Below are 21,709 nucleotides of genomic sequence, written 5' to 3' on the forward strand. Positions count from 1 at the left end.
TTGCGCAACCAAGTATTAGGCTGAGGGTGCCAATACTTTTGTCTGGCCCATTTTTGGAGTTTTGTGTGAAATGATCAATGATTTGATTTTTGCTTCATTCTCTTTTGTGTTTTTTCCTTGCAAGCAAATTAAATGAAGATAATAATACCAAAGAATTCGTGATTGCAATCATTTTCAGGAAGAAACTGAGTATTATCTGACAGAATTGCAGGGGTGCCAATACTTTTGGCCAGCACTGTATCTCTGTGATGGACTTTATCTTCATCCTATATATTTTGTCTTCAGTAGCTAGGTATACAGTATATTTCCCTTACAGACTTTTTCTTTATACTACTGTATATAATTTGTTCTCAGTAGTTAAGCATTTATTTCCTTGTGCTCATTAAATCTTAACAAGCATTTTCTTTATTTCCTTTTGAGAAGTAAATTATTCTGAATGTATCAGACAATAAAACTTTGTTATGTAGAGACTGGCTAATGTGAACAGATTTTCTATTGCCATCTGTATCTTTTTATTATGTTTTTTCTTTCAGTGCCTCCACACTTAGAGGCTTACATTAAATACCAATGAATAAAACAGAATGAGCTATGTAATGACAGTGTTGGATTGTGTACATTTAACCATTTATTTTGAGAGCCATGTGGGCTAGATCCACTTTGAAGATTATAAGAGACAATTGCTCAATTATGAGTTGTGGGCGGGAACCATTAATTACCCCACAACAGATGAGCTTGTTATGGGGGCTAAAATAACCTCCATGATGTTGTTTGTTCAACTCGTTAGACTTGTGATATATGTTAGATATCTGTACACGATGTCACAAAAGTGGAGCAAAAGCGACCCATGGAATGAACATAATGCACAACAATGTCAAAACGTCTTATGTCACTTCCTTTAATCGCTTCATGGTTCAGAATCCCTGAAGCAGGTAAAAGAAGTGACCTGTCCATTCTTTGGCGGCTTCCTCTGGGAAATCGCCGCTCTCTGTACTTGAAAGTTTAGATTAACCCCTTTCTGACGTATGACCTAATAGTACGTCATGGTGACCTGGGCCGATTGGACCAATGAAGTATTATTAGGTCATACGGCGGTGCGGGGCGAACGCCGCCGGGTGTCAGCTGATTGTCACAGCTGACACCCGGTACTATATGCAGGGAGCGGTTCCGCACCGCTCCCCGCACATTAACCCCCTCAATGCTGCGATCGAAGTCGATCGCAGCATTGCGGTGGCAAGGGGAGGTGATCGGGATACTCACCTCTCCTGCTGGCCTCCAGCGCTGTCTGCCGCGGCTTCCCGGATGTTGCCATGACGACCCGATGTCGTTATGACAACATCCGGGTCACCAGACAGCAGGAAGAGCTTGGTCATGCTCTGCACATGACCAAAGAATATCTTCTCCCTGTGCAGCACTGACAGCCTGTATAGCACAGGGATGGTGCTGCATTCCTGTGCTATACAGGTGATCAGAATAAAAAAGTGAAAGTCCCAGACAGAATAAAAGTCCAAAAAGTGTTAAATGAAAAAATAAATAAATAAATAATCCACCAAAAATAAAAATATATTGTACCCATCAATAAATTTTACTATGAAAAAAAAACAAAGAAAACAATACAAGTACACATATTTGGTATCGCCATGTCCGGAACTACCTGACCTATAAAACTGTCCCACTAGTTAACCCCTTTAGTGAACACGGTAAAAAAAAAAAAAAGAAGCAAAAAACAATGCTTTATCAACATACCGCCAAACAAAAAATGAAACAACACGCGATCAAAAAGACAAATATAAATAAAAATGGTACCGCTGAAAACGTCATATTGTCCCTCAAAAAACAAGCTGCCATACAGCTCCATCAGCAGAAAAATAAAAAAGATATAGCTCTCAGAATAAAGCGATGCAAAAAAATATTTTTTTCTATAAAATAGCTTTTATTGTGTAAAAGCGGCAAAACAAAGAAAAACAATATAAATGCTGTACCACTGTAAACGTACTGACCCAAAGAATACCGTTGCCTTATCAATTTTACCACATGTGGAACAGCATAAAAAAAAACTATAAAAAAATTCTGGAATTGCTGGTTTTTGTTTATTCTGCCTCCCAAAAATCGGAATGGAAAGCAATCAAAAAATGTCAAGTGCCTGAAAATGGCACCAATAAAAACGTCAAGTCATCCCGCAAAAAACAAGCCGTCACTCTGTCGGCAAAATATGGAAAAATTATAGCTCTCAAAATATGGCGATGCAAAAACTAGATTTTGCAAAAAAATGCGTCTTTTAGTGTGTGACAGCTGTCAATCATAAAAACCCGATATGATTCTGGTATCGCTGTAATCGCACCAACCTGAAGAATAAAGTCATCTAATCACTTATACCGCACGAGGAACGGCGTAAAAAATAAACTCTAGGGTTAGGGTTAGGGTTGTGTTAGGGTTAGGGTTGGGTTAGGGTTGGGCTAGGGATTTAAAAAAAAAAAAAAGATGACGATATGGCGACTAGTGTTGAGCGCAAATGCTCGCTACTTGAGTTTGCATCGGGTGCTCAGGAATGCACTGAGTATCGCAGGTGCTCAAGTGACATGCTCGAGTCTCTGCCCCATATGCTTCATAGCCCAAAAAAACTCGCGGGGATTGCCTGCCATGCACGAGCGATCCCCGCATGTTTTTTTTTGGGTGTCTAACAACCATGGAACATGTGGGTGGGGACTCGAGCATGTCACTCGAGCACCCGTGATACATGGTGCATACCTGAGTACCCGATGCAAACTCAAGTAGTGAGCACTTGCGCTCCAGAATAATGACAACTCATTCAATATGATGACCTAATGTTATCAAATTCTGTCGTACCTCTGGATTCAAAATGTTCACTATACCCCTTGATAAAATCCTTGAGAGGTGTAGTTTCCAAAATGGAGTCACTTCTGGGGGGGTTTCCACTGTTTAGGCACATCAGGGGCTCTCCAAACGTGACATGGCGTCCGCTCTCAATTCCAGCCAATTTTGCGTTCAAAAAGTCACACAATGCTCCTTCCCGTCTTAACTCTGCCGTGCGGCCAAACACTGTATTTTCCCCACATATGGGGTATTGGCGTACTCAGGAGAAATTGCACAACAGTTTTTGGGGTCCATTTTCTCCTCTTACCCTTGTGAAAATAAAAAAATTGGGGCTAAAACATTATTTTTGTGGAAAAAGTTTGATTTTTTTATTTTCACGGCTCCATGTTATAAACTTCTGCAAAGCACTTGGGGGTTCAGGGTGCTCACCACACATCTAGATAAGTTCCCTGAGGGGTCTAGTTTCCAAAATGGTGTCACTTGTGGTGTTTTTCCACTGTTTAGGCACATCAAGGGCACATCCGCTAAGTATTCAAGTAAATTTTACATTCAAAAAGTCAAATGGCGCTCCTTCCCTTCCGAACCCTGCCGTGCGCCCAAACAGTGGTTTTCCCCCAAATATGGGGTATCTGCTTACTCAGGAGAAATTGCACAACAAACTGCATGGTGCAATTTCTTCTGTTACCCTTATGAAAATGCAAAATTGGGGGCTGAAAAACATTTTTGTGGGAGAAATGTGAAAATTGTATTTTTACGGCTCAATGTTCTAAACTTCTGAGAAGCACCTGGGGGTTCAAGGTGCTCACCACACATCTAGATAAGTTCCCTGAGGAGTCTAGTTTCCAAAATGGTGTCACTTGTGGGGGGTTCCACTGTTTAGGCACATCAGGGGCTCTCCAAACGCAACATGGCGTCTGCTAATTATTCAAGCAAATTTTACATTCAAAAAGTCAAATGGCGCTCCTTCTCTTCCGAGCCCTGACGTGTGCCCAAACAGTGGTTTTTCCACAAGTATGGGTTATCTGCGTGCTCAGGGAAATTGCACAACAAATTTTGGGGTCCATGTTTTCTTGTTACCCCTGCGAAAATAAAAACAAAATTGGGTCTAGAGTAACATTTTTGTGAAAAAAGTTAAATGTTAATTTTTTTCTTCCACATTCCAAAAATTCCTGTGAAGCACCTGAAGAGTTAATAAAGTTCTTGAATGTGGTTTTGAGCACCTTGAGGGGTGCAGTTTTTAGCATGGTGTCACTTTTGGGTATTTTCTGTCATAAAGACTCCTCAAAGTGACTTCAAATGTGATGTGGTCCCTAAAAAAATGATTTTGTAAATTTTGTTGGAAAAATGAGAAATCAATGGTCATCTTTTAACCCTTATAGCTCCCTAATAAAAATAAATTTTGGTTCCAAAATTGTGCTGATATAAAGTAGACATGTGGTAAATGTTATTTATTAACTATTTTGTGTGACATACAGTACAGACCAAAAGTTTGGACACACCTCATTTAAAATTTTTCCTGTATTTTCATGATTTTGAAAATTGTACATTCACACTGAAGGCATCAAAACTATGTATTAACACATGTGGAATTATATACTTAACAAAGAAGTGTGAAACTACTGAAAACATGTCTTATATTCTAGGTTCTTCAAAGTAGCCACCTTTTGCTTTGATGACTGCTTTGCACACTCTTGGCATTCTCTTGATGAGCTTCAAGAGGTAGTCACCGGAAATGGTCTTCCAACAATCTTGAAGGAGTTCCCAGAGATGCTTAGCACTTGTTGGCCCTTTTGCCTTCACTCTGCGGTCCAGCTAACCCGTAATCATCGCGATTTGATTCAGGTCTGGTGACTGTGGAGGCCAGGTCATCTGGCGTAGCACCCCATCACTCTCCTTCTTGGTCAAATAGCCCTTACACAGCCTGGAGGTGTGTTTGGGGTCATTGTCCTGTTGAAAAATAAATGATGGTCCAACTAAACGCAAACCGGATGGAATAGCATGCCGCTACAAGATGCTGTGGTAACCATGCTGGTTCAGTATTACTTCAATTTTGAATAAATCCCCAACAGTGTCAGCAGCAAAGCACCCCCACACCATCACACCTCCTCCTCCATGCTTCACGGTGGGAACCAGGCATGTAGAGTCCATCCGTTCACCTTTTCTGCGTCGCACAAAGACACGGTGGTTGGAACCAAAGATCTCAAATTTGGACTCATCAGACCAAAGCACAGATTTCCACTGGTCTAATGTCCATTCCTTGTGTTCTTTAGCCCAAACAAGTCTCTTCTGCTTGTTGCCTGTCCTTAACAGTGGTTTCCTAGCAGCTATTTTACCATGAAGGCCTGCTGCACAAAGTCTCCTCTTAACAGTTGTTGAAGAAATGTGTCTGCTGCTAGAACTCTGTGTGGCATTGACCTGGTCTCTAATCTGAGCTGGTGTTAACCTGCGATTTCTGAGGCTGGTGACTGGGATAAACTTATCCTCAGAAGCAGAGGTGACTCTTGGTCTTCCTTTCCTGGGGCGGTCCTCATGTGAGCCAGTCTTTGTTGCGCTTGATGGTTTTTGCAACTGCACTTGGGGACACTTTCAAAGTTTGCCCAATTTTTCGGACTGACTGACCTTCATTTCTTAAAGTAATGATGGCCACTTGTCTTTCTTTACTTAGAATTTGTATTATGGCAAGAAAAAAGCAGCTAACAGTCTATTCCGTAGGACTATCAGCTGTGTATCCACCAGACTTCTGCACAACTGTAATGCACACGCCCGGGCTGAGTGGCTTGTGCATGTATATGAAGTGATTCCACTGGACCGTGCCGAAGAGTGAATGCCTGGAGGGGCGTAACTAAGTATTCACCCGATCCGACCAGGGTCGCACGGCGGCATACGACGCCAGTGCACCAAGGAGGAACCGAGCAGAGGGACCAGGTGCTACTCCAGGACAGACCCCGGACACAGCTGTTGACCCACACAGGGGAATACAGGAACAAACAGGTTAGGCTGGCACACAGACTGGTGGGTATAGGCAGGCACGACTGGTATGCAGGCAGGCGGGTATGCAGGCAGGGGGGTACAGGCAAGCACGGCTAGAGTGCAGACAGGGAGGCACTAGCAGGTTGGAACACAGGCGGGATAGGACCCAGTACACACTGGGACTCAGGAACAGAACCACAGATGTGGCGGACAAACACAGCAGAGTGAGGCCGCCCAGAGTGGTGAGCGAGAGCAGGGCAAGACGAGACCGCCTGGAGCGGTGAGCGAGAGAAGAGCAAGACGAGGCCGCCTGGAGCGGTGAGCGAGAGTAGAGCAGGACGAGGCCGCCAGGAGCGGTGAGCGAGAGTAGGGCAGGACGAGGCCGCCTGGAGCGGTGAGCGAGAGTAGAGCAGGACGAGGCCGCCTGGAGCAGTGAGCGAGAGTAGAGCAGGACGAGGCCGCCTGGAGCGGTGAGCAAGAGTAGAGCAGGACGAGGCCGCCTGGAGCGGTGAGCGAGAGTAGAGCAGGACGAGGCCGCCTGGAGCGGTGAGCGAGAGTAGAGCAGGATGAGGCCGCCTGGAGCGGTGAGCAAGATTAGAGCAGGACGAGGCCGCCGGAGCAGCGAGCAAAGGGTCGGAGCAGAGCGAGGCCGCCGGAGCAGCGAGCAAAAGGTCGGAGCAGAGCGAGACTGCCGGAGCAGCAAGCAAAGGGTCAGAGCAGAGCGAGACTGCCGGAGCAGCGAGCAAAGGGTCAGAGCAGAGCGAGACTGCCGGAGCAGCGAGCAAAGGGTCAGAGCAGAGCGAGACTGCCGGAGCAGCGAGCAAAGGGTCAGAGCAGAGCGAGACTGCCGGAGCAGCGAGCAAAGGGTCAGAGCAGAGCGAGACTGCCGGAGCAGCGAGCAAAGGGTCAGAGCAGAGCGAGACTGCCGGAGCAGCGAGCAAAGGGTCAGAGCAGAGCGAGACTGCCGGAGCAGCGAGCAAAGGGTCAGAGCAGAGCGAGACTGCCGGAGCAGCGAGCAAAGGGTCAGAGCAGAGCGAGACTGCCGGAGCAGCGAGCAAAGGGTCAGAGCAGAGCGAGACTGCCGGAGCAGTGTCCCCAAGTGCAGTTGCAAAAACCATCAAGCGCAACAAAGACTGGCTAGGAGCGTGTTCAGACAGGACAGACAAGATACAGGAGCGGGTCTAGGTATGCGGCCCCTAGAAGGCGGAACGAACAGGCAAGGAGTGAGTTCAGACAGGCCTGGAAATACAGCCTCCAGGAAAGGCAAGCAAGCAAACACAGAAAGGGACCTGGCACATTCGGAGTGAAAGAGCACACTGAATGAAACACAATGCTCAGGCATGGATTCCAGGGAGGAGCTGTGTTAAATACCAGGTGACAGACAGCAATAGGCTGAAGATGCACAAGGGGTGTGCCTGCAGCAGCTACAAGAAGGAGGAAGTGATCGGGCGCCGCCCTTAAGCAGCAGAAACAGAGGCAAGCAGACAGCATGGAGGGAAGCCAGGCTAGCAGACTGGACTGGAGATCAAGTGTGCGCTCTTGCAAAGTGGGAGATGGACCACTATGCAAGGACGCCGCCAGGTATGTTACAACAACACAACTGATGGTCCCAACCCCATTTATAAGGCAAGAAATCCCACTTATTAAAGCCGACAGGGCACACCTGTGAAGTGAAAACCATTTCCGGTGACTACCTCTCGAAGCTCATCAAGAGAATGCCAAGAGTGTGCAAAGCAGTCATCACAGCAAAAGGTGGCTACTTTGAAGAACCTAGAATATAAGACATATTTTCAGTTGTTTCACACTTTTTTGTTAAGTATATAATTCCACATGTGTTAATTCATAGTTTTGATGCCTTCAGTGTGAATGTACAATTTTCATAGTCATGAAAATACAGAAAAATCTTTAAATGAGAAGGTGTGTCCAAACTTTTGGTCTGTACTGTATCTCTCTGATTTAAGGGCATAAAAATTCAAATTTTGAAAATTGCTACATATTCAGAATTTTTGCCAAATTTCCGTTTTTTTCACAAATAAACGCAAGTGATATTAAAGGAATTTTACCACTATCATGAAGTACAATAGGTCACGAAAAAACAATCTCAGAATCAGCAGGATCCGTTGAAGCGTTGCAGACTAATTACCTCATAAAGTGACAGTGGTCAGAATTTTAAAATTTGGCCCGGTCATTAACGTGCAAACCACCCTCAGGGGTAAGGGGGTTAAAAGAGTCGACAGCAAAACAGCTGGAAGCCATGTCAGGAAAATGGCCTCCAGTGTTTTCCTGATGCGTCTTTGCATAGGAAAACTCGGCAGGTGTGCCGGCATCTAAAAGACACCGCGTAGTCATACACGTAAGGTGCAATACTTGAATGAAGCATAGTAAAAAATGGTAAGTGAATCCAAATAACCGATCTTTTGATTGAAGTGATTAAGAAGGATGTAGATGGGAACTCAGTGACTGAACTTTTTTGTTGGTTGCTTGTATTCAGTTTGCTTAAAGGGGTTGTCCACTTTATTATTATTTTTTTTTTACAAATGTGTTGTGACCATAATATATACAGTCTTGGCCGAAAGTGTTTGCACCCTTGAAATTGTTCCAGAAAATTACGTATTTCTCACAGAAAATTATTGTAATTACACATGTAATTACACTCCCATGGGTGTGGTGAATATTCATGGGCTTTAATAGCGGGCACGCTGACCGCCGAGCGCAGCAGGAGCCGCGCTGTGGCTACAGTGTGCGCGATGTTAGGGAGAATGAATGGTCACTGCTCCCCACGCCCGCAGTCCCGGCGTGGGGAGCAGTGACTATTCTGGCACAGAGCGGAACACAGCGCTAGAGGAAAGAGGAGGTGAGTATAATTGTATTTTTTTTCTGTGCAGCACGACGGGGATCAGGGGGTGCCATATATACCAGGAAGAGGAATGAGGGGGGCCATACATAGAGGGATGAGAGGGGCCATACATACAAGGATGAGGGGGGCCATACAGTCAGGGATGAGGGGGGCCATACAGTCAGGGATGATGGGGGCCATACATACAGGAATGAGGGGGGCCATACATACCAAGATGAAGGGGGCCATACATACCAGGATAGGGGATGAGGGGGGCCATACATACCAGTATAGGGGATTGGGGTGCCATGCATACCAGGATAGTGGATTGGGGTGCCATGCATATCAGGATGGGGATGAGGGCCACATATAACAGGAAGGAGGGGGCCATATATACCAGGATGGGGGATATTAACAGAATTGGGGGACATTACTCCTATAACAGTGTCAGCAGCAGACCCCTTCCCCCTTAAAAGGCATCATGACCACATTTTTTGCTTACATTTTTTTTCTATTTTCCTCCTCTAAAACCTAGGTGTGTCTTATGGTCCGATTCGTCTTACAGTCCGAAAAATACGGTATATCAAACTGATTCTTAAAATCTATCAGAATTGCAAAAAATAGTTATTTATATTCCTCTAATTATTTTTGCAGGGTAAGTTTAGACATGATGTCTGTTCAGGCAAACACTGGCCCTAAATGGGAGGAAAAGAACAACACAGCCTTTTGGAGAGGACGAGACAGCTGTAAGGAAAGGCTTGAACTGGTGAAACTGGGCAGGAAACATCCAGACATGATTGATGCTGCCTTTACACATTTCTTTTTTTTTAAACATGACGAGAACCTATATGGTCCAATTGTACAGCCAATACCATTTTTTGATTTCTTTAAGGTAAGTAGTTTTCAGTAAGCTGCATTATAAAGGACAGAATGACATATGCCTTTGCAGACAACATTATACTGTGCTTCTACACCTTACCTTTAAAGGAAATCTGTCACCAAGTTTTTGCTACTCTATCTGAGAGCAGCATGATGTGGGGGCAGAGACCGTGCTTCCAGGGATATATCACTTACTTTACTGGGTGCTGCAGTTTTGATAAAATCTCTGTTTTATTTACTGCAGATCAAGCAGTTCTATTAATGCTGATCTCTATGTAATCCTGCCCTCACCGATGATTGACCGTTCTGTACACTGTGCCTAGGCAGTAATCTGCCAATCAGTGGTGGAGGATAGAGTTATGCAGAGCTCATGAATATGAAGACTACATGGCAGCAGGTTTACTAGTTCTCTAGTAATAATCTCCTGCTAATAAAACTGTGATTTTATCAAAACTACAGCAAGCAGCCCAGTAAGTCACACAGCTGGAATCAGAGTCTCTGAGATTATTTGGTAAAAATCTGGTGACAGATTCCCTTTAAATGGATTTTTAATGACATAGGGAAAGTATAGAGGACGTAGGGTCCCCCACTTAGGACTATCCCATTCATCTGAATGGCTGCCATGTAATACTACATTTCGTTTGTATTGGCTGCTTCAGAACTGTCTGACTCCTGGTAAAATTAGCTGTTTGCCGATGCCGCAGTGGACCTGAAGGGATTATCTGATCACCGAGGTGCTGCATTTTGTCTGTGATGAGACAACCTCTTCAAAGCTAAGGCCATTATAGTTAGTAGGCCAGTTTTTTTGGCTGTACATGATCTACAGATTTACCGTAACTATAATTATTTCTTCAGTCAAGTAATTCATATAATTTCCTTTCTTTTTGTCAACGGGGGCAACACCATATATATCATAAAATTAATTTATCAAAGGAAACCTGACAGGAGAGTCAAGCTGCCAAAACCACGGGGTGCGAGTATCAGACACTGGCTGCAATATTGCAGTGCTGCGGTGTTTTAGAGAAAACATACTCTGAAAAACCTTCCACAGACTTTGCATCTCGAATGACTAGTCCAAGAGGCAGGTCCCGTCTTTGCCCTACCTTCTCCCTTAGACTGACTGTATGTGTCATGTTCCCTTTAATGTGAGTCTTAACTTTTTCTTAGACTGTGCATTTTCTGTTACTTAATTTTAGGGGTTTTTCAACCTTGTTTGTGCAAATGTAAAAGTTAAATTTTCTAGCTAGAAGTTTATCTCCATTTTCTAAGGATAATTGTATTATCTTTACTGCTGTAATAAAATGTAGCTGTACAATCTGATAATGTAAGAAATTTGCTATAAAACACAATGCCATCTAAGTTATCTTAATAGAGAGGTAGTATAGCACTATCAGTTGTACATCTCGTGATATGTGAAGGGAAACTGTATCTTACAGCGGTGTGAAGTGACTTGTGTTGCGCTTGTACAATGAAGACTTTGGTCAGTGGCACGCATCGCTCACGAGATAGTAGGCTCATAGACAGCGCAGGATATACAGAATGCATCCTGGTAACCGATGTAAACACTCGACAAGCAGACAGAGCGTTATTCCAACTGCGGCCCCTGAGATAAAGATCGGCTCCTTCACAAATCAGAGTAGTATAATTTAATGACTTTGTATGTCAGTGTTTAAGTGATCTAGAAAAGATAAGGCCAGTCAGGAGACTCATTTAACAAACTGTTTCATTGTGACCTTGTTAAAATGTCCTCTTACAATGGAGAAAACCTTCTAGGGAAAAAAATATATAGATTTACGTAAGTTGCAGTCCTATGCTTGCACCATATTTTGTACAGATTTTATAAGCTACCATATGGTTGGCTAAACAAACGTGGTTTATTGTTAAAGGGGTTTTTCCCAGGAACAAAGTACATTTTAATAAATAGATCTTGGAATAAAAATAAGTTCTACAATTGGATGTGTTTAAGAAAAAAAGTTCCTGTGCTGAGATAATCTTATAAATGTTCCCCTGCTGTGTACTGTGTAATGGCTGTGTCTGACCGTACAGGGACATGGTCTGATCATACCACAGCTCTTGGGCAGAGGAGGAAGCAGAAGAGTATACAGACTGGACAGCATATGATTGAAGGTGTTTTTTCTGTGAAATAAAGCTTTGATGCTTGTTTTTAAAAAAAATTTACCCAACAGAAAACAGCAGCTGGAATCCCATGCTGTCCTGACTGTATACTCTTTTGCCTCCTCCCCTACCCAGGAGATGTGATATAGGCCTACCACATCTCCTGGGAAGGGGGGGGGGAAGCAAAAGAGTATACAGACATTACAGCATGGGATTACAAATGATTCCTTCTGTGAGGTAAACATGTTTTACTTCATATAAAGAATCAGGTGTGATCCCATACTGTCCTGTCTGTATACTCTTTTACTTCCTCCCCTGCCCAGGAGCTGCAGCCATTACACAGTACACAGCAGGGGAACATTTATAAGATTATCTCAGCACAGGAACATTTTATTTAAACACATCCAATTGTGGAACTTATTTATATTACAAGGTTTATTGATTAAAATGTACTTTGTTCATGGGAAAACCCCCTTAAAGGGATTGTCTGATAATAATAAACAGTATACTAATTGGTCCATGGCAGTGTTAAAAAAAAAAAAATATTCACCAATCGGAACCCTGCCCTTCCTCAGTTCTGCATCCCCCGCAGGTCTCCTGGTAAGTGAGTAGGTTTTTTTCATTTAATTTTAACACCGCTATGGGCTCAATGTTTATTAGAAAGAAAGAGACCATGCAATCCCATAAAATTTCTATGAACATATCTGTATGTGTGGCTAACTCACCAGATTATCTGTTTATACTATAGTACCAGATAAGGCTTACAGGACCCCCTTACTTTGCCGGTATATGGGGGTTACACAGATAGTCACACAATGCAAAATTAGTATTGATTTTCCAGTTATCCTGCCTACGTGTCAGCAGTATATGTATACGTCAGCAGCCATCAGACACAGATAATCATATAGGTACTGCATTGCAGGATCACATTACGTGAATCACTGCTTTATAAAAGTGTTATGGTTTCATAAGTCTCCTCAATGTACATATATTTTCTCCAATTTCTAATCTAACTATCTACCATCTATCTATTTATGTATCTTTCTACGGATTGAAGAATTTACATTGTAGCAAAAGTCTAATTAAAAAATCTGAATAGTTTGTTGGCCATATTGGTGTTTATGTAGATTTTTTTGTAGTAGAGGGAAAAGCATTATTATTTGTAAAGCCAGCAATCAGTCTTCCATAGAAGCATTTCCTTCAGTCCAGATGTCCCATGAGAACTGGGAAAGGACCAGTGTGAGCTGAATCAGTAAAATGTCTGGAGACATCAGACAATGAGAATTGCTGCTCTCAGGCGAGACATAATGACACAAGGCATCTAATACAGTAGGTCTGGTGATGTTCATGTTTTCAGGTATGAGCTATCAATTTGATTTCAATTGGGAATTTGGAGAATTTCTAGATGATATTTAAGAGTGGACAAAAGAACTCTCTTCCAGCAGAGATGAAGGGGTGACTTATAGCTTCATTATTAGCAAGTGTTCTCAGCATCCAGAGTAATATCTTGGAGAAAAGTATGACATCTATTGAGAAATGCAATTGTTGAGGGGGATCTTGTATAAGTTGTTAGAGGACACAAACAAAAAGAGATCTAAATGGAAAAGTTTGTTTGTGCCGATTTCTCCTTGAGAAACATACTTTCGTCTCAGCTGTGAGATGTCAAAAGTTCTTGGGTCAACGACCTTTTTATAAGCATTTATACACCAACTCCAGAATAATGACTAAACAAAACTTGTCTTCTGTTCCCCAAGCCATAAATCTAAATTGGTTCTTGGAAAATAAAAGAATCATTTACCCTTCCTTGAAGCAACACATAATTCCATTTTATGTTGTCAAAGCAGAGGTTTGCTGACGTTTATAGATCAATATAGTTCTCTTCAGCTGAAATGCTTTAAGCTGTGTCATAATGGAAAAGATCAGTGTGGGGAATATCTGCCTAGTCTGTGCTCATAGATCATTATATCTGTCAGCGCATCTGTGGCAACTCAAGTCACTAAGGCTGATTTTCTGTCTAAACTGTTCCACGTTTTATGGGGAGCGTACATTGAGTATCTTTTGTAACATTGAATGGGATGTTATTACCACTGCCATGTCTGGAGCTCTCTAGTTCATCAGTGCTGCAATCAGGGTGCTGCTAAATTAACTATAGAAAATCCAATTCAGTTGCAATTAGGCGGAACTCATTTCTATGTTGATTTAATTACCATCTGAACATTGTTGTCCTTAGGATGCATGCTATTTACTACTGATGTTTCCAAGAGTTACAGGTACTTCAAGCTGAGATGCCGAAACTCGGGAAGCATTTAGCAGACCTGAGTATGTAAATGTCACCAAGGTTGGTCTATAAAAAGGATTGCCCCAATTTCAAATCTAATTTGTGCACAGAGAGTTCTCAGCCCTCACGCTACTTATCCACAAACTTTTTCAACTTTTAGCTATTAGGTATACAAAGCAAAGCAAATAAAACTTTCCAAACACTTTGAGCATACAGTACAGACCAAAAGTTTGGACTCACCTTCTCATTTAAAGATTTTTCTGTATTTTCATGACTTTGAAAATTGTACATTCACACTGAAGGCATCAAAACTATGAATTAACACATGTGGAATTATATTCTTAACAAAAAAAGTGTGAAACAACTGAAAATATGTCTTATATTCTAGGTTCTTCAAAGTAGCCACCTTTTAATTTCATGACTGCTTTGCACACTCTTGGCATTCTCTTGATAAGCTTCAAGAGGTAGTCACCGGAAATGGTCTTCCCACAATCTTGAAGGAGTTCCCAGAGATGCTTAGCACTTGTTGTCCCTTTTGCCTTTTTTTTTGCTGTCCAGCTCACCCCAAATCATCTCGATTGGGTTCAGGTCTGGTGACTATGGAGGCCAGGTCATCTGGCGTAGCACTCCATCACTATCCTTCTTGGTCAAATAGCCCTTACACAGCCTGGAGGTGTGTTTGGGGTCATTGTCCTGTTGAAAAATAAATGATGGTCCAAATAAACGCAAACCGGATGGAATAGCATGCCGCTGCAAGATGCTGTGGTAGCCATGCTGGTTCAGTATGCCTTCAATTTTGAATAAATCCCCAACAGTGTCACCAGCAAAGCACCCCCACACCATCACACCTCCTCCTCCATGCTTCACTGTGCGAACCAGGCATGTAGAGTCCATCCGTTCACCTTTTCTGCATCGCACAAAGATACGGTGGTTGGAACCAAAGATCTCAAATTTGGACTCATCAGACCAAAGCATAGATTTCCACTGGTCTAATGTCCATTCCTTGTGTTTTTTATCCCAAACAAGTCTCTTCTGCTTGTTGCCTGTCCTTAGCCGTGGTTTCCTAGCAGCTATTTTGCCATGAAGGCCTGCTGCACAAAGTCTCCTCTTAACAGTTGCTGTAGAGATGTGTCTGCTGCTAGAACTCTGTGTGGCATTGACCTGGTCTCTAATCTGAGCTGCTGTTAACCTGCGATTTCTGAGGCTGGTGACTCGGATAAACTTATCCTCAGAAGCAGAGGTGACTTTTGGTCTTCCTTTCCTGGAGCGGTCCTCATGTGAGCCAGTTTCTTTGTAGCGCTTGATGGTTTTTGCAACTGCACTTGGGGACACATTCAAAGTTTGCCCAATTTTTCAGACTGACTGACCTTCATTTCTTAAAGTAATGATGGCCACTCGTTTTTCTTTACTTAGCTGCTTTTTTCTTGGCATAATACAAATTCTAACAGTCTATTCAGTAGGACTATCAGCTGTGTATCCACCAGACTTCTGCACAACACAACTGATTGTCCCAACTCCATTTATAAGGCAAGAAATCCCTCTTATTAAACCTGACAGGGCACACTTGTGAAGTGAAAACCATTTCCAGTGACTACCTCATGAAGCTCATCAAGAGAATGCCAAGAGTGTGCAAAGCAGTCATCAAAGCAAAAGGTGGCTACTTTGAAGAACCTAGAATATAAGACATATTTTCAGTTGTTTCACACTTTTTTGTTAAGTATATAATTCCACATGTGTTAATTCATAGTTTGGATGCCTTCAGTGTGAATGTACAATTTTCAAAGTCATGAAAATACAGAAAAATCTTTAAATGTGAAGGTGTGTCCAAACTTTTGGTCTGTACTGTATGTAAGCACTCTCTGGTTAAGATGCTGAACATTGACAATTGTGCTTATTTCTGCTGGACCCATGAACTATCCAACATGCACTGGGGTGTCTGGATTCACCTCTGCCAACAGATGTCAGTGGTAAAAAAAGGATCAGGCATGTTGGTTTTTAGCATGGTCATTCCTTTATTCTTATAGGACATATCCTGCACCCAGAGGTGTTTGGCAATGACTCATTCCCCTCTTCCCATTAAAGGGAACCTGACAACTTCCCCAGATACCAAAACCGGCCCCACATCTTTATCCCACTCTCTATATTGCTTCTAATAAGCCATTTTATTTTTTGTTAAATTAATTTCCATAAAATCATTTTTATTTAATTTGACCAAAGATATGTAAATCACTAGGTGATTTTCTTTCCCCAGACTAATTATCCCACTAATCATGTTATCATGCCCCTGTGGGCATGGGTAACATGATTTGCAAGATCTGCGTCACCACTGGCTTGTTGCAAATCTCTGCCTCGCTAACAATGTGCAGTAAGTCAGGTGTATTCACCATAACTTCATCGGTCTCAAGAATTGGGACAACCCCTTTAAATATTTACACTTTAGTCACATCCTATTTTTATTATGATTGAATGTTTTTTTTATTAGTTCAAGAGAACCTGTCAGAAACTTTAACCCCTAAAAATAATTGATATGACTGTGTAGCCCTTTAAAAGACAAGCCATTCGATCCCTCCAGCAGTGGGCACTTTGCAGTTGTATCTGGAAGTGCTTTCGGACATGACGATGCACTTCTAGCTTTTCAGACTCATGCTGTAATAACCTAACAGCACACTCCCCTGGCTGATTGACAGGTTAGTGGCCATGTACCAGAGCAAATGACCTGTCAATCAGCCAGAGGAGGTTGCTGCTAGATAAGATATACAGCGTGAGGGCAGGTGCAGAGGATTGTAGATTCTCTCATCCGAGATAATCGGGTCACTTATGCAAATGACACTTTGATCACATTTTGATCAAAGTGTAAGCATAGTGTGTTCCGATTCTCTCAGATGAGAAGATGGAGAAAAAAGATCTCTATCATCAGATGACATACAGTAGGAGAGCAGTCTGATGGTTTCCACTGACTCATTGACTTGCATGGCCGAGTGTGATCCAAATATTGGACCAAACTCAGTTATGCAGAAATTATAGCGATGCAGAAGAGACTGTCTGATGAAAGAATCGGACATGTGCACCAAAGACTAACATTGGTCCAACCAAAAATACGCTCGTCTGCGCCTGTCCTGAGGACGAAAGGCTAGAAGTGCATCCTCACACTCAAATGCACTTCCAGATATAATTTCAAAACACGATTTCTTGTTGCTGGAGCAATGCTTTGGGGCCGTAAATGAATCGACTGGATGATCTTTTAAATGGCTAGACAATCATAACAATGGTTTTTGAAGGGGTAAAAGTTTCTGACAGGTTCACTTTAAACCACCACTCCAGCTTTTTTTTTATTGTACCGTTAAAGTGGTGCTTTAAATGTAATTCCTCTGCCCCCTGTCTCATACTCACCTGCTGCCACCTTCATCGTTTTGCAGTGTCACTCCCATTGGTCTCCGGCGAAACGTGACCTGCCTCCAGTGTTTCATGAGGTCACTTTTCAATGCAAGTCTATGAGAGCCTTGTTCTGGTTCTCATAGACTTGCATGGAGAGCTTGTGACGTAGCTTCTGACTTCCAGCCAGTCAGAAGCTGTGCTCACAAGATGGCGCCGCAGGACCGGAGTGGTGCCGAAAAACGGTGATGCTGCCGAAGGGTGAGTATATGACCGGGGGCTGGAGGCTTACATTTAAATCGCCAATACAGCGCTGAAAAAACTCTGCTGGAGTGGTGCCTTAAATTACGAAAACCCCCGATACTTCATCAGTAACTTTTTTGGAGGCACTAGTTGCTCCCTCAAAATGGTTTACTGCTTTGAACAATGTCAACTTATTAGAAGCGGCCCTTTACATAAAGTTCCCTCCCTGCTGGGACTTCCAGCTATCATGTGTAATCAGTTGGAAAGATGGTTGTAACAGCATACTTTTCCTGCATTGGCAACCAAAGTAAAAGCACCACATCAGTGCTCACTCACACTGGCGTAGATTCTCTCATGTGTGAGAATCGGGCTGATTATGTTAATGACACTCAGCTCAAACTATGACAGAGTGTAACGGGTCCGGGAGGCGGAACCTCTGAGCTACTATACAAGGGGGCGGCCCTTGTAAGGGAGCGGGTGGCAGTCTCTGGGTGAACGGACAGGGAGTTACGGCAAGTGATCAGGGCAGTCTCTGGGTAAGGGGTAGGTACGACCTGTGATGGCAGAGCCTCCGGGTAGGCTATCAGGCAGATGGTAGATGTGTGCTCCCAGGTGAGCAAGCGAGAGTCTCTGGAATAGCAGGTGGTCACGGCACGTGACGGCGGAACCTCCGGGCTGGCAGGCAGGTAGGTAACGGAGAAGCGCTCCCAGGTGAGCGGGCAAGAGTCTCTGGAATAGCTGGTGGTCACCGCACGTGACAACGGGACCTCCGGGCTGGCAAGCAGGCAGGTAACGGAGATGCGCTCCCAGGTGAGCGGGCAAGAGTCTCTGAGATAGCTGGTGGTCACAGCACGTGACAACGGAGCCTCCGGGCTGGCAAGCAGGCAGGTAGCGGAGAAGCGCTCCCAGGTGAGCGGGCAAGCTGGTCCATAGACAGACTGACCGGAGTTGTAAGGCAGACCGTCGGACCTCAGGCAAGCAGGCAGGTAGCTGATGTGCGCTCCCAGGTGAGCGGACAAGTTGGTCCTTAGACAGACTGACCGGAGTTGTAAGGCAGACCGTCGGACCTCAGGCAGGCAGGCAGGTAACAAGTATTCAGGCAGGAATCAGGCAGGTAACTAGCAGGAAACTGGCAGGAAACTGGCAGGTAACTGGCAGGTAACTGGCAACGGGACCTGAGGGCTGAAGCACAGGTGAGACACAGGTGCAAACAACATTGCTCGGGCACCTCCATTTTGGAGGAGGTGCCTTAAATATGATGAAGTCCTCCGGCCATTGGCCGGGGACTCCTTAGGACGGCGCGCGCGGCCCCTTTAAGAGGAGGGGAGCGCGCGCGCGCGCGCCCTAAGCACAGGGGCCGGGAAGGAGCGCGCGCTGAGAGCAGAGCGGGAGGAGGACGCCGGGAAGGAGCGCGCGCTGACAGCAGAGCGGGGAGAGGACGCCGGGCACGGAGCAGAGCGGTGAGGGGAGCAGCGTCCCTGCCTAGCAGAGGGCAGGGACGCCAGCGCTACAGTACCCCCCCCTTTAGGCCCCCCCTTTTTTAGGCCAGACAGAAATTTAGCTAGGATGAGAGGGGCATGGATGTTCTCCCGGGGCTCCCACGTTCTCTCCTCAGGACCAAACCCCTTCCAATCTACCAGAAAAAAGGTCTTTCCTCTTACCCTTTTGGTGGCAAGAATGTTCTCTACCTCAAACTCGTCCTCAGCAGAAACCGGAGCAGGAGGCGTACCTGTAGACTTGGAAAAAGAGTTAAGCACCACAGGTTTGAGGAGAGACACATGGAAGGAGTTAGGGATCCGTAAGTTGGCCGGGAGTTTCAATTTATAGGCCACCGGGTTGATCTGACTGATGACCTCCAGTGGGCCGATGAACCGAGGCCCTAACTTATAGGAAGGGATCTTGAGCCGGACATATTTGGACGAGAGCCAGACTTTATCCCCAGGGCGGAATTGAGGAGGGTCCAGACGTTTTTTGTCAGCGTGTCTTTTCATACGCTCGGATGACAGAAGGAGTGCGGACCGGGTACTCTCCCATATGGAGGAAAATTTGTTAACAAGAGATTCCGCAGCCGGATTGTCCGCCGAGGTGGAGACGGGAAACGGGATCCGAGGATGCTGACCGTAGACTACAAAAAACGGGGATTTGGAGGAAGACTCGCTCTCGTGATTGTTGTACGAGAATTCGGCCCATGGCAGGAGATCCACCCAGTCAGAATGGTGGGCATTAACGAAGTGCCGAAGGTAACTGGTCAGGTTCTGATTGATCCGCTCCACTTGACCATTAGACTGTGGGTGGTAAGCGGAGGAGAAGTCCAGGGTGACGTCCAGCAATTTACAAGTGGCTCTCCAGAAACGGGAAGTGAACTGTACCCCACGATCCGACACGATGTGACGGGGCAGGCCATGAAGACGGAAGATGTGGCGGATAAAGTCTTTAGCCAGCTCGGGTGCAGACGGAAGACCTGGCAGTGGAATGAAGTGAGCCATCTTGGAGAAGCGGTCAGCGACCACCCAAATGACCGTACAACCGGCAGAGACGGGTAGATCAGTAATGAAGTCCATCGCTATATGCTGCCAGGGGGCAGCAGGTACTGGCAGAGGTAGGAGGCGGCCGGCCGGCAGGTGTCTCGGAACTTTGTTGCGGGCGCAGGACACACAGGCAGAAACAAAGTCTATTACATCCTTGTGCAGGTTAGGCCACCAGTAGTGCCGGGTAATAAGCTGGAGGGTCTTTTTCTGACCGGCGTGGCCAGCTAGTTTAGACGAATGACCCCAGTGTAGGATCTTCTCCCGATCAGGTACTGGTACGAACGTCTTACCAGGAGGAAGACGATTTAGACTCACGGGAGCCACCTGCATTACTCTGGCGGGATCGATGATATGTTTCGGATCCTCCTCGAGATCAGACACCAGAAAGGACCGAGACAAGGCGTCCGCCTTGACGTTTTTGTCAGCCGGGCGAAAATGAAGGACAAAATCAAAACGAGCAAAAAACAAGGACCACCGGGCTTGGCGCGGGTTAAGTCTCTGGGCATGCTGGAGGTAAGCCAAGTTCTTGTGGTCAGTGTAAATTATTACCGGGTGAAGAGCCCCCTCGAGCAGGTAACGCCACTCCTCCAATGCCAGTTTGATGGCCAATAACTCTCGGTCTCCTATGGAATAGTTGCGCTCAGAGGAGGAGAAGAGTTTAGAGAAGAAGCCACAAGTTACCATCCTCCCGGAAGATGATTTTTGAGTAAGTACCGCTCCGGCTCCAGAGGAGGAGGCGTCAACTTCCAGGAAGAACTGTTTGTTGCCATCTGGGCGATGCAGCACCGGGGCAGAAGAGAAGGCCTGTTTAAGGGAAAGAAAGGCCTCCTCTGCTTCGGGTGGCCACTCTTTGGGATTAGTACCTTTACGGGTGAGCGCAGAAATTGGGGCCGTCCGGGAAGATAAGTGTGGTATGAAGAGGCGGTAGTAGTTGGCGAAGCCCAGGAATCGCTGAATGGCCTTCAACCCCTCCGGTCGGGGCCATCTCTCGATGGCAGACAGTTTCTCAGGATCCATTTGTAGGCCGGTCTGAGAGATAATGTAGCCCAGAAACGGAAGCGAGGTCTGCTCAAAGAGGCACTTCTCAAATTTAGCGTAGAGATGGTTCTGCCTTAGCCTGAGCAGGACCTGACGAACGTCCCTCCGGTGAGTCTGGAGATCCGGAGAGAAGACCAAGATGTCGTCCAGGTACACCACTACGCAGGAGTAGAGAAGGTCCCGGAAGATGTCATTGACCAACTCTTGAAAGACGGCAGGAGCGTTACAGAGACCAAAGGGCATTACCAGGTATTCATAGTGGCCGTCCCGGGTGTTGAATGCCGTCTTCCATTCATCCCCCTGACGAATACGAACCAGGTTGTACGCCCCACGAAGGTCCAGTTTGGTGAAGATCCTAGCCCCCCTCAGGCGATCAAATAATTCTGGAATGAGCGGAAGGGGGTACTTATTCTTCACCGTGATCAGGTTTAGGCCTCTATAGTCTATACAGGGACGGAGAGAGCCGTCCTTCTTTTTGACGAAAAAGAAGCCTGCTCCCGCCGGGGAGGTAGATTTCCGGATGAATCCTCTGGCCAGATTCTCCTCAATATATTCGGACATTGACCGGGTCTCAGCAGCGGATAAAGGATAGATACGCCCACGGGGAGGAGTAGTACC

At 45.1% G+C, this 21,709-nt stretch overlaps 1 protein-coding gene across 2 annotated transcripts in view; it reads left to right on the top strand.

The window, feature by feature from the left end:
• The window catches only part of POGLUT2 (protein O-glucosyltransferase 2), a 139,587-nt gene that overhangs the window by 57,546 nt on the left and 60,332 nt on the right, over positions 1–21,709 (top strand). For both annotated transcript variants that reach the window (XM_073664229.1, XM_073664230.1), the window contains exon 6: positions 9,293–9,530. In XM_073664229.1, coding sequence (XP_073520330.1) covers positions 9,293–9,530 — 238 coding nt within the window. The remainder of the gene's footprint in view (positions 1–9,292; positions 9,531–21,709) is intronic.

Source organism: Phyllobates terribilis, unplaced genomic scaffold (assembly GCF_046119375.1).
Source record: "Phyllobates terribilis strain yellow unplaced genomic scaffold, ASM4611937v1 Scaffold_2__4_contigs__length_985480577, whole genome shotgun sequence".
Classification (NCBI taxonomy): Eukaryota; Metazoa; Chordata; class Amphibia; order Anura; family Dendrobatidae; genus Phyllobates; species Phyllobates terribilis.